Genomic DNA, 15171 nt, shown 5'->3' with positions numbered 1-15171 from the left:
CATGAATTAAAAGTATTCAGTTAATGTGAATGCATTCAGTAAGTCCTACCGTAATGTACCAATATAGAAGAATACCAGATTATACATTTACTGATTTGTTTCCTTCCCGATTGCATCTGCTGCATATCTGTATTCTGTATAATGTTACCTAATGCATTCACGAGCACGGATCAATGTGCCGTCAAATACATGCTGTACTCTCTCATGCTCAGTATACGTGGTGTTCAAACACGTAGCTATAGGAAGTTTGATGTTGATCTATGGATGTGGAGGATAAGCACGTTTTTGTAGTTATATTGTATGATATTCTCAAGGGACATCCAGTGCTCATTACTCAAACACATGGATGCATTATATTCGCTATCTCCATCTCATTTCCAGAGATTACCCTGTTGCAATTTATTCAATAAGACACGCTGGTGATGAGTCATACTGTATATCTGCAAGTTTTTTACTCATAAACATCTGACATCTTTTCTCCAAGAATAACATGTTGCATTTTACATGTTGCATGTAATATATTTCCACAAATACATGTTAAAGAGGTCTAAAATAACAAAACAAAAATAGTTCTTAAAAACAACACAGAAACATTTGAATCTAGAGCTTACTCCAGAACATCATCCAGTACAACATACTGCCATTTCACACAGATTAACAACCTTTTTCTTTTTTTTTTTTTTTTTTTTTTTTTAAAGGGGACCTATCATGCAAAATGCACTTTTGTACATCTTTTATACATGAATCTGTGTCCCCGGTGTTCCAGGGAACTCACCAAGTGTCAGAAAACACAACCCTCTCTATTTTCCTCCATACCCAAATCTCTAAAAAAGGGGCTGCAACGGATCTGATAAAAACTGATCCAGATTTGAACACTGTCCTGACGTCAGGACGGTGGCGCTACGGCTATTGGGCCAACTCCACCAATCAGGAGGAGACAACCACGGCATTGCCGTTCGAAAGCGCTGGAGACGCTGTAGTACATATGCCAGGCCTGTAGATGGTGCTGTTGCTCACAGAATCAACCCTTGCAAAAACAGAGCTATAAATTGTCAAATTGAGCGAAATGAGGCATGGCTAAAATGCATGATCTGTTTGGTATTTTGAAAAAGTATAAATAAATATGCCTTATATAGGTATGGTCCTACACTATATTATTCAAATATAGCATGATAGGTCCACTTTAAAGTAGCATTTAGTATTACTAGGTTGCAAAAGAAAGTAGCCGAAGTTAGTCGGACGATGGTCATTCTGTTTAAGTCTCAAACAGGCAACTCTGGTCAAAATGCTCTCCTTGTATCACGGTCAGATAATTATTAACTTCATTGAAGTTGCAATAAAAGAAAGGAGAGAAGAGTAGATTGCATGCAAAACTCTCACTTGTCCCTTTTTAAGTCTGAGGGGAAAGGAAAAAGAAATGGCTTCTACATTGGACTCTTTACAAAACAGTGAGAAAGGACAGAGTTATCTTCACAGAGGGAATAATTCAGACCACCTAGAATATCACTTTTTATATACTTCTTTATACAGCCCTATAATGGGAATACATTAAGTGAATAGCGCATTTTCATGATTCTACCAATGTACGATAAATGTATGTCGGTATGTACAATGCAAAAGGAAGTTATCAAACTATTCGTACTATAGTGTATTTTTTTTCTCCTATAAATAAAAACTATAAAATGAAAAATATATCGCATTTTGCTACAATGTTTCCTCAGTTAATGACTTATACTGTGACTTAAAATTATCATGGTCCTACATGGATAATATTACAAGTTGCAAAACCTCCTCTGTAGCCAGTATTTGCATGAAAAAAAATTGCTGCATATATTTTAAATCCTTTCATCGCATTAAAGGTAGTCATTGCGAATGCAAATAATCCAAAAACAAACAGATAAGTAATACAGGAAAATAGATTATCACTGAACACCTCTCCAGTGCTGTTTTCGCAATGCATGTAGCCCCCTCTTGTGGTCAAACTCTTACACTACATCTAATGCATTAAAAGGTAGAAAGGCTATTTGTGCAGGAGTGCTAATACCCACACACTAAAGGGGAGGATGAAGGCAAAATTTGATCAATCAATTTGTTGATTTCCAAGGCACCCAGCTCTATGATCAATATCTGAGACAGCGCTTGGAAAATAATGAGAAATTCAACACTGTGAAAAGTTTCAAGTCAGTGGCGGGTAATTCACAAAGTCATTCAACATCCTCTATATCAGGGTACTGTACAAAGTCTGTATAAAAAGAATCTTTATTTCCAGCACTCCTGGAGGTTTGTGTTTAGCGTTATCAATTGTAGAATTTGTAGTGGACATGGATTTGCATTTAGTTACATCTAAAACACACTAATCTGAGCAGGAATTGCTTTTGTTTAGACATAATAATTCTGTCTCTTTGACTGTGGCACTGTGTGGCAAAATGTTTCCACCTTTGTCCTTGAAACTGCTCTGAGATTGTGCGTTAGCGTTTCTGGTTTAGCAGGTTTCAAAGTCGCAGCTTGATGTTCCTTTTTGTTTCAACTAACCACCAAAGCAGACACACTTTGCCCAGGGTGTGTAAAGTGTCTAATATAATATTAATAACAAGAGTTTCTAAATCAAACAGTTCCTTTAACACCAGCAGCCTTTGCTCTCGTCGCTTGTTGCGCGTTCATAGAGTCCTTCTTCTTCCTCCAGAGCAGCCAGATTAATCTCCTCATTACCCGACATCCGGAGAAGATCCAGGTCCTTTTTGTTGGCAGCTAGAACCTGTTCAGCCAATCTTGTGAAAGTCTTGTAGGGAAATAGAAACACCATGATAAAGATAGATAAGTAGTTATAAGTAGATTATAGTTTCGTTTCTACTTCATCAAGGCCCCATAGCTCAGTGGTTAGAGCACTGGTCTTGTAAACCAGGGGTCGTGAGTTCAATTCTCACTGGGGCCTGAATAATTTAATTTAATTAACCGTACTCAATGCGTGCATGTAACCATGTAATTTCCTGCCATTATATAATCATGACTGCATTCATTGTTTAAACATTGTTGGAAACCTGTACATGGCTATATATCTTATTTAAACTCACCTCTGTTATATTATGGTTGGTGAAGGCACTTGTCTCAAAGAAGTCCATTCCATAAGCGTTGGCCAGCTGCAACATAAACAACAGTGACACATTTTACTTTCCTGAAAGAGAAATGTTATGCTTTGGTCTTTTTGAATTAGAAGCAAGAGAAAACTGACTCATTATTTACTTTCAAACAGGTCCACCTTGAATGGAAAATGTGTGTTGTAATGTGAGGCGACAGTAGTGAAGCATTAGTGAGTCTTTGTCTGAGGTCGGCTTAATGCTTTGGGGGCTTTAGAGCTGACACAAATGCCTGACAGAAACTAAGCCCAAAGTGTCTATGCAAGTATTGACACCAGAAAAGGATTATAAACGTTGAGAACTAAACATTTATTAATTAGCTTTTCGCAAAGCCCGGGGTAGGAACTTCTAGTAAGTCCAACATTACATTACATGTTACTTGTTAGACGCTTTTATCCAAAGCGACTTACATACATTCAGTACTGTGGACAATCCCTGCAGGAGCAATTTGGGGTGAAGTGTCTCAGGGACACAACGACATGCTGACTGCAGTGGGACTCGAACTTGCTATCCTCTGATTTGAAGTCCAGCACTCTAACCACTGAGCCACAGCTGCCCAACATTTTGGGAAAAAGGCTTATTGAGTTTCCTGCCAAGTCCAGATCGAGACCACTCACACAGAGAGACCAGGGAGGCAATTACCCTAGCTTAGCATAAAGACTTAAAACAGGGGTTGACAGAGTAACTTGTTGTATAAACAGCTGTGACTTTCACAAGCTTTTAGTTTAGCTTAGCTACAGTAAGGCTACTTAGCAATATTATCAAATACTGTTGTTTTAACTGCACATTTAAGCAGGATAAAAAAACAAGATACACTTTGGAAAACGAGTAAACTTCAGAGGTAATTATAGACAAAGCTAGAGAAGCTGTGTCTTTCTGTTTATGCTAAGCTAACTTTCTCCAGCCCTGTCTGAAATGCAGATGTGCAAGTGGTATCAACCTTTTCATCCACATTTGAAAACATTTTCTTACCTTCATTTCTTACAGAACACACTGAGCCTAATGGTTACACCCTTTTGGTGGAGAAAATCAGCATTATTATGACGTGTTTTAGAACATTATTTTTGCTGAAATAGTGACAACACAGAGCCAGTGTTTGACCCACCTTGATACCCTGCTCTGTGGCCACCTGCCTCTTGTCCACCTCGTCTGATTTGTTCCCTACAAGGATCTTCCGGATCTTCTCCGGGGCGTACTGCAGGGGTTTGTCGTGTGAACATAAAGAAAACCAGGGATATATAAAGACAAGCATGATATAAGGGTAACAGAGATAGGAAGAGAGATTTCAAATGTCAACAGAGAAGAGAAAACACAGCGCTCAGGAAATGAGACCTAGATTAAAAGTAAATGGGAACGTGCCAAAATAAATAGAGTGTATATATTCAGTCAGACCCAAAGAGGAAATTAGGTCCATCATGACTAAATTAATCAAATAAAATCATCTGGGAAATGTCAGGGAGAAGCAGGCCAGACGATGAGATTGCTTTGTGAAGACTCAAAGTCAATAGAAAAATGGGACAAAGCAAGATGATAAAATGTTCTCCATCCAATATGTATGACTACACTTTCAAATGGTATTTGAAAATGAAGATGGGGTACGATAAAAACAGCACAGCCATATCCGTCAGGTTGTTTTTTATCCCACCACGTCAGACATCTGTTATTTGTCAACCTGAGGCCTTTTCACAGTGAGTATTCGTGTCAGTTTTGCTCTTTTCGATAATGCAGGAAAAAAAAAAAATCCCCAATCTCTGTGACTCACCTCATCCACATCACTGGCCCACTTCATGATGTGCTGGAAGGATCGCTCACTCGTGATATCATACACCAGGAAGATTCCCTGAAGAGAGATGTTTAAAAAAACAAAACAGATGAGAACCAGTGTACTATCGAGTTAAAAGCAGCATTTCTAAATCAATACATCTGCAAACAATACCACGATTCCTGTAAAAAAAATCCAGACCACCACTTAGGAAGTTGGCAGCCTCGACCAACCATTTATTTTACATTGTTAGCCACCGGCTGAATGAAAATCTGCTGAATTACTTTATCGCACTAAACAGGAACAGAACAACATTTATAAGGTCGTTTCTGGTAAACGGACAATTCAATTTCAGCAAAGGCATAGTTCATACACAACAATGTCAGAGTGTTGGTGGTTGTGTTTGGCAAACATCTTCGTCACTTACAATGCCAACGCTGGGATATACAATACTTTCACAATGTGGATGGTTTAAAGCGTTAAAAACTTTAAACCAATAGATGTCCTTTTAAAGGTCCCCTATTACACTGTTTTTCATCAATATATTATAGTTCTCAGATATATACAAACATGTCTCTGAAGTGTTTGGCCTCTAAACACCAAAGAGATCATTGCAGCATCCCATAATCCCCTCTGTTTCAGCTCTGTTTCAAAAGTGCTGATTCTCTGTCTGTTACTTCAGATGAAAATAAGGAGCCCCTCCCCACGCCCCTCTGAGAGATATTTGGTTACAAAGAACACAATGGTGCTCTAGGAGGAGACTCAGGTGATAAGGTGGGGGGGGGGTTACCTTGGTTGCTGATTGGCTAATGGTTACACAAGCCAAAACATTTGTATGACATCATAAAGTGGCCAAAATCTGATCAGCTCATTTTCAGACAGGTTTTTATATAAATGGATCAGGACAAAAAGAGAGAGAATCTTTGTTCCTGAAACTTTCAGAATCTCGTTACACAGAGGGGACACATGTTGATGTAGAAAAGACATGAACAAGTGGATTTTGCATAATAGGTGACCTTTAAAATCAACTTAATGGTTTTCCAAAGTGTTGCGCATGAATTATTCCAGACAAATTGCTGTAACAAATTCAATTTCAGAGATAATTGTGATTTAATGTGTTATGTTACCGTGGCTGTAGTGATTATATGTATTCAACTTTCAGCAGCAGAGTGATGGAGGAGTGCTAAAGGTCAACTACCTGGGCTCGTCTGTAGTACTGCTTAGTGATGGTCTGGTATCTCTCTTGGCCTGCAGTGTCCCTGGAAAGACAACAAGTATAAATAAACATAAACATACAAAATATATATATATGAGATTATAATATGACAACATGACTCTGGGCAGTAGCCAGTACACCAGACACCTAAAATGTTTAATTATTAAGATGTTCCTTTCAATGAGCAGTCTTAGGCATGTACTGCATCTCCTTAATATTCTTTTTCATGATGGATTTAAAATATATTTGACCTATTTCTTTCTGAATTTCCAACATCATTATCTCAGAATTCTAGGACACGTTTGATAGGAAAACAGTACTGCCCTGTTTTTCTAAATTAATGAGACTCCAAAATCCTATGAGAAGCTCTGAGCTTCATAGAGTACAGTTTCTGCTGCTAATCAGCCAGACCCTTCAATAGCATTATAGTATGGGATTTATACAATAATAAAATAACAATACCTACTATATAAGACACACGTATCTCCCAATGTCTCAAAGACAAAACAAATCTAAATAGTGATTGAACCAATCAAATGGGACATATTTGCTTTCATGAAATGGAGCTCTCAAGTAATTCAGAGGTCTTTTGGGGATATTGAGGTATTTCAAATCTTAAATCAAGTGACATTTCTGTCGGTTCACGACTGAATACCTGCAAAAAAAGACATTCCTATCCCCCTCATCTGTACTATGTGGTTTAGTTCTGATTACCAAACGCTTACAGGCTAAACTGAGACGGTAAACACGGTAAAACTTGCATTTCTTCTCGTCACAACTACATTATAATTAAGTTGAGACAAAAATATCATGGTTCTAGTTTTTAAAAGCTAGCCTAAATTAAAGGTTTTTTTATGAAGGGACACAGACTCCAGTCTCCTGCATGAAAGCATTATTATTTAAATGTCCTAGACTTGGTGACATGTTAACGTATTAAGTCTAAAACTACTGGAGTGACTTAAAAATCCTCTGGGTTTCAAAACAAGTAAAAAATACAAAATACAAAAGGCATGACCTCACTGTTAGTAATGGTATCTATTGCCTTTATCAAAACTACTGTTGTGTAATATCCTTTAACAAATGTTTAATATCCTGCACAATACCTTCCATCCAATATCTTACCATATCTGTATCCGTACTTTGATACCATCTATTTCTAGAGTCTTCATTTTGAAGTCGACTCCTGTAGGAGAGAAAACACACAGGTAGTAAATATGCCATCCACAGAGGGGCTCTACATGTATTTGATGTGCTGTGCTTAGACCAAGGCGTTTACACTTTCCACTCAATAACTGAAATCAATTATCCGGGTGTGTTTTTTTGAACAGGTAGAGGTTCACTGGTATCTGCTGCAGTAACATCACAGAGAGCATTAATGCATTGAGACCCAATCACCTCTGTATAATCTGCCTGTTAGAGGATAGGACTAATGATCGGGTGATTCTGTCCTCGTTTAGTTCAGTCTTTTGCATTGATCACACAAGAGGAAATAAGGGAAAAGGGCAACGACAACAAAAAACGATAGCGTAGCGCTGCATAACACCACAGAAGAAGAGATGAGAGAAGCTGAGATGGGGAGGGGCTCGCTCACACCTCACTGATCTCTGTTCTATTTCAGACGGCTGAGTGTGATATTGTTTATAGGCAGAAAATAACAGGCAAGACTCAACCACTTTTGCAGTGAACAGAGAGAGGTTGCTGATATTTAATGTGTTCTGCTTATTACGCTTTTACTACGTGAAGTAAATCTACAGTATATATTGTTGGTTTCCCTATTGTTATATGTTATCAGGGTGGGGAAAAGACCAAAAGAGTATTTTAACAAAATATAAATGTACCTTTTTATGTATATATTTGATAAACTTAGCTACGGTAGCTAGCGTTAGCAAAGCTAAAAGGAGTGTAAACAATGTTGAATTAGCGAGATTTGCTAAGAAAAGGAGAGAGTTGTTTGAGCTGTACCAACATGCGATTAGATTTTCAACGTGAAGTTAACTGAAGTGATAAAGAGTTTAACAACATTGACAAATATATACCAGCAGCATAGATATCACCGACTTGTCTGGAGGTCTTTCGGAGGAGTATTTTCTGCATACAAATGTAACCCTTTCACCGTGTGTTTCCAGGTCATGAAAGTCATTTTAGTCCGTTTTTTTTCCATTTCAATAAGTACGTTCAACCATTAACTCTGCCTCTATTAAAGTCTTTATATCTTGTCTCTTGTGTCCATGACTGTCTCCTCAGACTAAATCGATAATGAGCAAAACCACAGGCTTCAAGACCACACTAATCCCCGAGAAATCAATTAACAGTTCATCCCAATTAAACTGACATAATCACGCTCCGAGGAAGAGAGTCCAATCGATTGAGATAACTGGAAGAAACTGCAGTTTGTGGTTTTAACTTTTTACAGCTGCGTTTCTGCAGGGTTTGTCTTTTAAGAGACTGACATAAAGAAACTGCTGACAGAGCGGGGCTGATGTTAGTCACTGTGCTTTTTTTTTATAAAAACAAGCTGGAGTAAAGCGAAGACTCCACGGAGCTCACTGACTTGACAGCATGAGGCCTCATTTAAGTCGTCAGGCGGTCTATGGCTTTGACTAGAGAGCATTCACACTAAAAGGTCAGCATAACAATCAGTGGTCTGCCTTGCCTGAGGCTGCAGAGGAGAGAGGAGATGGTGAAAAAGAGGCTTTCTTCTTGCGTTATTGTCCAGCTGTATTAGCACTGTACAAAAGACTAGTCTGGAGTGATCAGTGCAAACAGGACTGATTTCAATATAAAGTACAGACATGGACTAATGGATATTCCAGCTGTACAGTAAAATTCTGTCTACAACAAGGGTGACCCACTCTGGAAACCTGAAAATAAATCAAGATGTCTCCAAAGCCAAGTCATATGATGAATAAATACAACTCAGCAGTAAGCCTCTCTTACATTTTGAGAAATATTTACAAAAACAAAAGGTATTTCAGTCCCCACTGTCTGCGTCCTGTTGATAAACAAATATATTGTGTAGTCGCCAATCTGAATACATTGTTCTATAAAAGCCGAGGAAAATGGGCCTGTTTTGTAGAACCAGGTGCTCTCTTAACTAAAAAAATGCAAACAAAAATAATTACCCAAGGGCTGTCGTGAAGGTCTAACTCTGTCTATTACAAGTTAATTATTTAAATTGTTCTGGGTGCTTCCATCACAACAGCAGAACACTTGCTGCACAATTTCTCAACCTGCATGAGAGGATGTGTAGAAAGTCTTAATTGCTACTGTGTTTAGAGAGATTACAGGTGTGTGCTCTGCAGCCATTCAATAGCAACCTTCATTAATATGGTGCCTGTATCAGGAATAAGTCAGACAGGTCTGCAAGGGAACACAGTGTCTACGTTAATATGTATTGTGAACATGTCAATTCCAAGGTGATGTCTTTAAATGCCTTGTATGCACAATCCAAAGATATTCAGTTAAATATGATACGAAGCAAAGAAAACGTGAAAATATTTGAGAGGGTCAGGGAAAATCGAAGTATAAGAAACAATGAATTTGACACCCCTGCCCTGTAATTTGTCAATTTTTAAGAATAATTCAGCTGTTATGGCTTTCAGAAAGGTTCCCTCTTCTCTTCTTAGAGTAAGGAACCGTGACAATGGAGACAAGCACAAAGAGCAAGGACTGACAGCAGTTAATTTAACATGGCAGCCTTTAACAATCAGCAGTGTGAAAGCCATGTAAAAACTAATGGGTACACACCCAAAATTGATTTGACAAATTAGCAGGATGACTGTGTTCGACTACGCAAGACGGATTAGGCGGTGACACGTGTCAGTGTGCTGTAGGTAATGACGACAGGCTCACTAATGGATGGACGGATGGATGCTCTGCCTCTGACACAATTTCACTGGGGAATAAGTCTGAGATCCATGACTATCATCACAAGCCGAGGACAGCCAACAACCGTCAACAGCTGCTTTCTTTAGAGCACAGCAGGACAGGTTTTCAATCATGACCTTTTTATCAATCTTGACTGAACAATTAAGCGTTGTATTAACCTCCTGTATTGGATGGAAATGGAAATGACTCTTTCAAAAGGGTGAAACCAAATGAACACAGAAGAGTAGACCATCAGTAAGACAATTCCAAATCCATGACTACCAGTACAGAAAACGCCAAAGATATATATGTCTGACATAATATAATATAACAAGAGATCTTGAGGAGTGCTACTGCATATGTTAAGGTGTGTAAAGTGTGTCGTGGCTCCAGAGAATAGGCTTTGTAAAATAAATGGGTGTACTGAATGTGATGTCCCATTGGTTTTGAGACGACGGTATAAAACCTCTGCATTTGTTTTTTAGTCGTTGCCATCTTGTTTTTTGGCATCATAATTAGAGGGAGGATCGAGCCAAGTATAACTGAACACTGAACATGAAAACACACTGTTAAAGGGTTAAAGTTGTTCATGGAAAACACAGAGAGCACCCAAAACTAGGAAACAGTGTGAGAGCCACATGTCAATCACACAGTAGCCACGCCCTAAAGCATATCTTTATCCTCTATTTCAACATAAATGGCAGCACGAAAACTTGCTCTTTTAAGTAAGACTTTAAGTGACTGATAGCCTTAACCATAAACTCTTTAGGAAAATGCTAACAGAGTAATAAATCATGTGAGGAGTGGGGTCATTTTCTGATAGACTTCTATAGACTTATGTTTGCAGCTTCCTGGCCATCAGAAAGAATACAGGTTTAGGGCACTCCTACATTGGCTTCACTTTTCAGACCGCAAGTTGTCAACTTGATGTTCAACTAAAATGTCCAGATTTGGTCGGGCTACAACTATAACTTTCAGAGATATAGGACACTTTTTTAAGTTCCTAGAAAGCCAGGAGGAAATCAATGCTATGACAGCACCACTGATTTCCCTGCTTACACTTTATGAGCTCCATGGAGGCTGTGAACCGACGCACGGCCCTTGAGACTCGCCAAGCAGCCAGGTGGGCTGAGTGTTTGACCAGGCCGTGACCATAGCACCACTGAGACCACCAGCATGAAGACAGCTGCTGATAGAGCTGTGATATAGGGCAGGGCCGGGCTCGAACTTTATGGGTTTTGTGACAGCCAGGATCTCCGAGGGCGAGGGGAGAGGTAACGGAGAGGAAGATTAAACCCAGCAGTGTGACTGAATAGCATTAATAAATCATCTCTACAGCTGCTCTTTGCCAGAGAATGTGTTCTGAGTGAGGGTGTATTATCCGTCAGGTAAGATCAGAATTCCTGCTGCCAATGATTCTGGACTAGTTAGATTTTCTGACACTGAAGGGTTAGGGAGTAAAAGTTTGATTAGTTAAGTTTTACTGAGCTGTAACCAGGGAAGAAGTCCTTTTTTAAGCCAGGTGTGCTTTTTTTGGTTAGTGCCCAATGAATATTCAAAATGCCTTTGTGACTCAGCGACGGTGGATTTGAATGAAGATCTCTGCAGTTTCTACTCTTCATCTTGTGTGGGAAATGTTTTGATAGTCTGAACACAAGCCCAGAACATCCTTCAGATTTTAAGAGGATTACAGAAAGAATGTAGAAGTCTGCAAGGTTAAACTATACCGTAACTTGTTAAGACTGTTAACTAATGTAAAGTGTTCCCATTGATCTGTCATCGAATGCCAAAAGACAACATGAAAATGCATTCATGTACATCACAAGGATCTTAAAGAAAAGGTTTCCTGAGTTTGGTGAAGACCTTGAAGGGCCTGCAGAGCCTTTAACTCAACACCTTCCAACACCTTTGGGATGAACTGAAATAATGTTCCTGTGGCTGAAAGGGAGCGAACCCTTCATCCAGAGTTCAAAATCCTGTACAAAGTGTTGAAAGAAGAGTGAAGGGCCATGGTTTTGGAATAAGATATTCATCAATCACATAGAAGTAATGTTTGATTGTCCATAATATAGTGAATCTGCGTCTAGTTATCATCCCACTGCTGGCTGAGTGTATGAATTTTTGGGGTTTATTATTTATATGCTAATCTGCAGGAGATGCTAAATAAGACTCCCATCAGCTTTTCATCCTCTGATGTTTACGGAAAAACCTGCTTTGATTACAACTCTCTATGGGGTGCGGGATTTTGAGATAATTAAGAGAAAAACCTGAGCGAGTGGACTGTGTCGGAAACGGATGAATTATTGAGCTTCCCATGAGGGGGACATTGGAGAGAATTTATATCCCTCTGTCCCCATGAAGGTTGGGAAATTATGTATTGATTCTCCTCAGGAGAGCACAGGCGGTGGTCACTCTTGATCTCTCTGTCTCTTTAGATTTTGTTAGGCTTGTTTAGTCTGAAGAGGAGTTTGAATTATCGCATGGCTGTGAAAAGACCTCCCAGGACGGCTTACAGACACAGTCCGCTGCCCTCAGTCCAATACAAATATCTAGAATCCACCGCCGGCACCGACACAAGAGACGGATTTATAAGCATCCAGCTGTGGTTGTGAACACTCGGTAACAAAAGCACAAAAAGGTTCACTACATGCAGACAGGCTGGACCTTTCTTGTTAGAGACATTAGAAGGGCTTGGAGTTATATGAGCTCGACTCCAAGGGGCGGAAGTGTCCTGTAGAGCGCTATAGGTGCTTGACTTAAAATAGCATACTGCAGTGTAAGTAAGCCTTATGAGCTGCAGGTTGGAGCATTGGGCACAATAAAAGCCTTTAAAGTGCAGCGTGATGAACATAAAACTTGAGTTTGAGCATCGTGCTGTGGCTGTGAAGTGTTTTGTCCACTGAGCACTCAAAAAGCATGAAGACTTTGAATTCAACATTAAAGCTTCCAAATGATGTTAACATGAACAATTAATGGTGGGATTGTGTTATTGTTGTCTTTTCTGTTATGTTTCCTGGACCCATCTGTCAGCGTCATGATTTATCTTCTTGACCTTATTATGACAACATGTTACAGCATATCTCTCCAACAAAAAGTCATCTATCCATCACGACCATGGAGGAACGTTTCCTGACTTTGCCTCGAGCCTGTCTGCGTTTCGTCTTCTCCACATCACGGCCAATTACTGCACACAGCACAGAAACAGCAGCTTTGTTGCCACAGGAGAAGAAGAAGAGATAAGTGACACAACCACCGCTTGGAAAGGAAAGAAAAACACTGCTTACTGTACATCCTTATTTCCAACACCTCAAAGTCAGAATGGTAATGCGCATATCATCCCCTTCACTGAATCCTAACTATGGAGGTAGATATACTGCACAGCCCGCCTTCCTGTAACTGTGAAAAACAGGATGGTTGCATGTGGCAAATCCATGATTAAGGGTGGGCAGATAAAGTGTTAGTTTGCTCTATGTACTCTGAATTAAAAGAGCAAGGAACTGGACGTGTTTCCTTTGTTAATTGAAAATGTTGGTCAATGTAATTTGAGAAAATAGTAAAAAAAGGCCAACAATAGTTTACCAGATCTCAAACCGATGCCTTTAAATTGCCATTGTTTACTGCATGGATATATGGGAATATGAAAATAAACTTCAATCACAACATCATATTTATTCCATAATTATTGAGCATGAAATAATTGAAACTAGGTCAAGGTCTCCTCAAAAATCTCTTTAACAAAACCACACCGAGGACCTTTATTTAACCAAATGTGGCATGGCACTTGCTTACACTATCAGTGCCAGATGATGATAGTTGGTGTAAACTCATCTGCATGGCTGCCAAGTGTTAGATATTCCCCCTGAGGGCTTCCCCACTTAATGCAATTAAGCTGGTTTTATAGATAACACTCTGTTTATTTCACGTAATGTGCTGTTCTAGTTAAATGTGAACAATTCCTTTTTACATTCCTTATCACATCTTAGTTGTGGGGTTTCAATGATAATTGCAATGGCTACAAAGGGAGGTTGATGCGCCAATAACATCAACAGAAAACGTTATAAAACCATGCAAATGAATGGGATTGTTAATTAACACATGTGGTGAATAAGGATCCAGAAATAAGTCATGGAGTTAGTGCAGAGTCTTACCGATGGTCGAGATGTGAGACGGGTGAAATTCGTTGTCCGTGAATCTGCATAACAAACATGTTTTCCCAACCCCAGAGTCTCCGAGGAGCAGGAGTCGGAAGAGCACATCGTACTGCTTAGCCATAGTGTTGGATGTAATGTTGAATTAAAAAGAAACCCCAGTCAGCTAAGTCAGCGATGGATGACCGATCCCTCCCCACCTGCATCCCATGTCTGCTCAAAAACTCAACATGAGGCTCTGGCTCCTCGCTTCTTTGTGTTCTCTGACGCTGGGTCGGTATGTGACGAGGATGCTCCAGCTTCACAGGCAGCCTCTAGCTCCAGTGGGTGCGGTGGACCAGTGTCAAGTAAGACCCCATCAAAAAGAGGATTTCCGGTGGTGCATTTCAACATAAAAGCCTTTAGTGTTTGAGAACATGTTGGTTTATTTAGTACAAAGAAGGGATATTCGATTGATGTTTTTTATGACTTCAAGATTGTCATGATAATGTTAATAACTATTTTCACATGTGGAATTACTGAATGCCTGAAACAAAAATTATTAGTAAAATGTAAAAAGTATTAGCATAAATGTAGCCTACTTTAAGTACAACATGTGAAAGTACTCACTTTAAATAATGTAGCTTAGAAATTCCACCAATGGATCAATTACGTTTAATCTTTAATCCTATTCTATTCATATATCATCAAAATATATCATATATCATCAATTATCATATTTAATCATTATCATATTTTGGATCATTAATCTGAAACGTCAAAGTAACTGAGCCATCACATAATTGTAGTGGAGCAGAAGTATAAAGTACCAAGAATGGTACACACACACACACACACACACACACACGGACACACACACACACACACACACACACACACACACACACACACACACACACACACACACGCTGTATTTAGTCAAATGCATTATAAAGAACATTTGTCATGTATACAATTAGTATTTAAGGCCTTAAAACATTATTTAAAATAGTGGCTATCCTACCTGAAATAATACTATACCCTGATGATTCAGGTGTTGCAATA

The 15171-nt window shown here is 39.1% G+C and overlaps 1 protein-coding gene and 1 non-coding gene across 2 annotated transcripts; one reads left to right on the top strand and one right to left on the bottom strand.

Annotated features, from left to right (window-relative positions):
• Positions 1-1007: 1007 nt before the first annotated feature.
• Positions 1008-14407, bottom strand: rab15 (RAB15, member RAS oncogene family). Its single transcript, XM_034135641.1, has 7 exons — positions 14128-14407; positions 7235-7295; positions 6095-6155; positions 4897-4974; positions 4240-4329; positions 3072-3137; positions 1008-2779 (listed from the first exon to the last, which is right to left on the bottom strand). Exons 1-7 carry the CDS (start codon positions 14249-14251, stop codon positions 2618-2620), a joined length of 642 nt encoding a protein of 213 aa, XP_033991532.1. The 5' UTR covers positions 14252-14407; the 3' UTR covers positions 1008-2617.
• trnat-ugu lies at positions 2860-2932 on the top strand. The gene has a single exon. It is a non-coding gene; the product is annotated as a tRNA-Thr (tRNA).
• Positions 14408-15171: the final 764 nt, after the last annotated feature.

Source organism: Trematomus bernacchii, unplaced genomic scaffold (genome assembly GCF_902827165.1).
Source record: "Trematomus bernacchii unplaced genomic scaffold, fTreBer1.1, whole genome shotgun sequence".
Classification (NCBI taxonomy): domain Eukaryota; kingdom Metazoa; phylum Chordata; class Actinopteri; order Perciformes; family Nototheniidae; genus Trematomus; species Trematomus bernacchii.
The sequence above is the reverse complement of the archived record's forward strand: the minus strand, read 5'-3'. Positions and strand labels throughout refer to the sequence as shown.

Bases quoted from the DNA above. Each gene is read 5' to 3' on its own strand.
- rab15 (XM_034135641.1), bottom strand. From the start codon at position 14,251: ATGGCTAAGCAGTACGATGTGCTCTTCCGACTCCTGCTCCTCGGAGAC. The intron at 7,296-14,127 runs GTAAGACTCTGC...TCTCTCCTACAG, and splicing joins GTCTCACATCTCGACCATCG to GAGTCGACTTCAAAATGAAG. The intron at 3,138-4,239 runs GTGGGTCAAACA...TTTATGTTGCAG, and splicing joins CCACAGAGCAGGGTATCAAG to CTGGCCAACGCTTATGGAAT.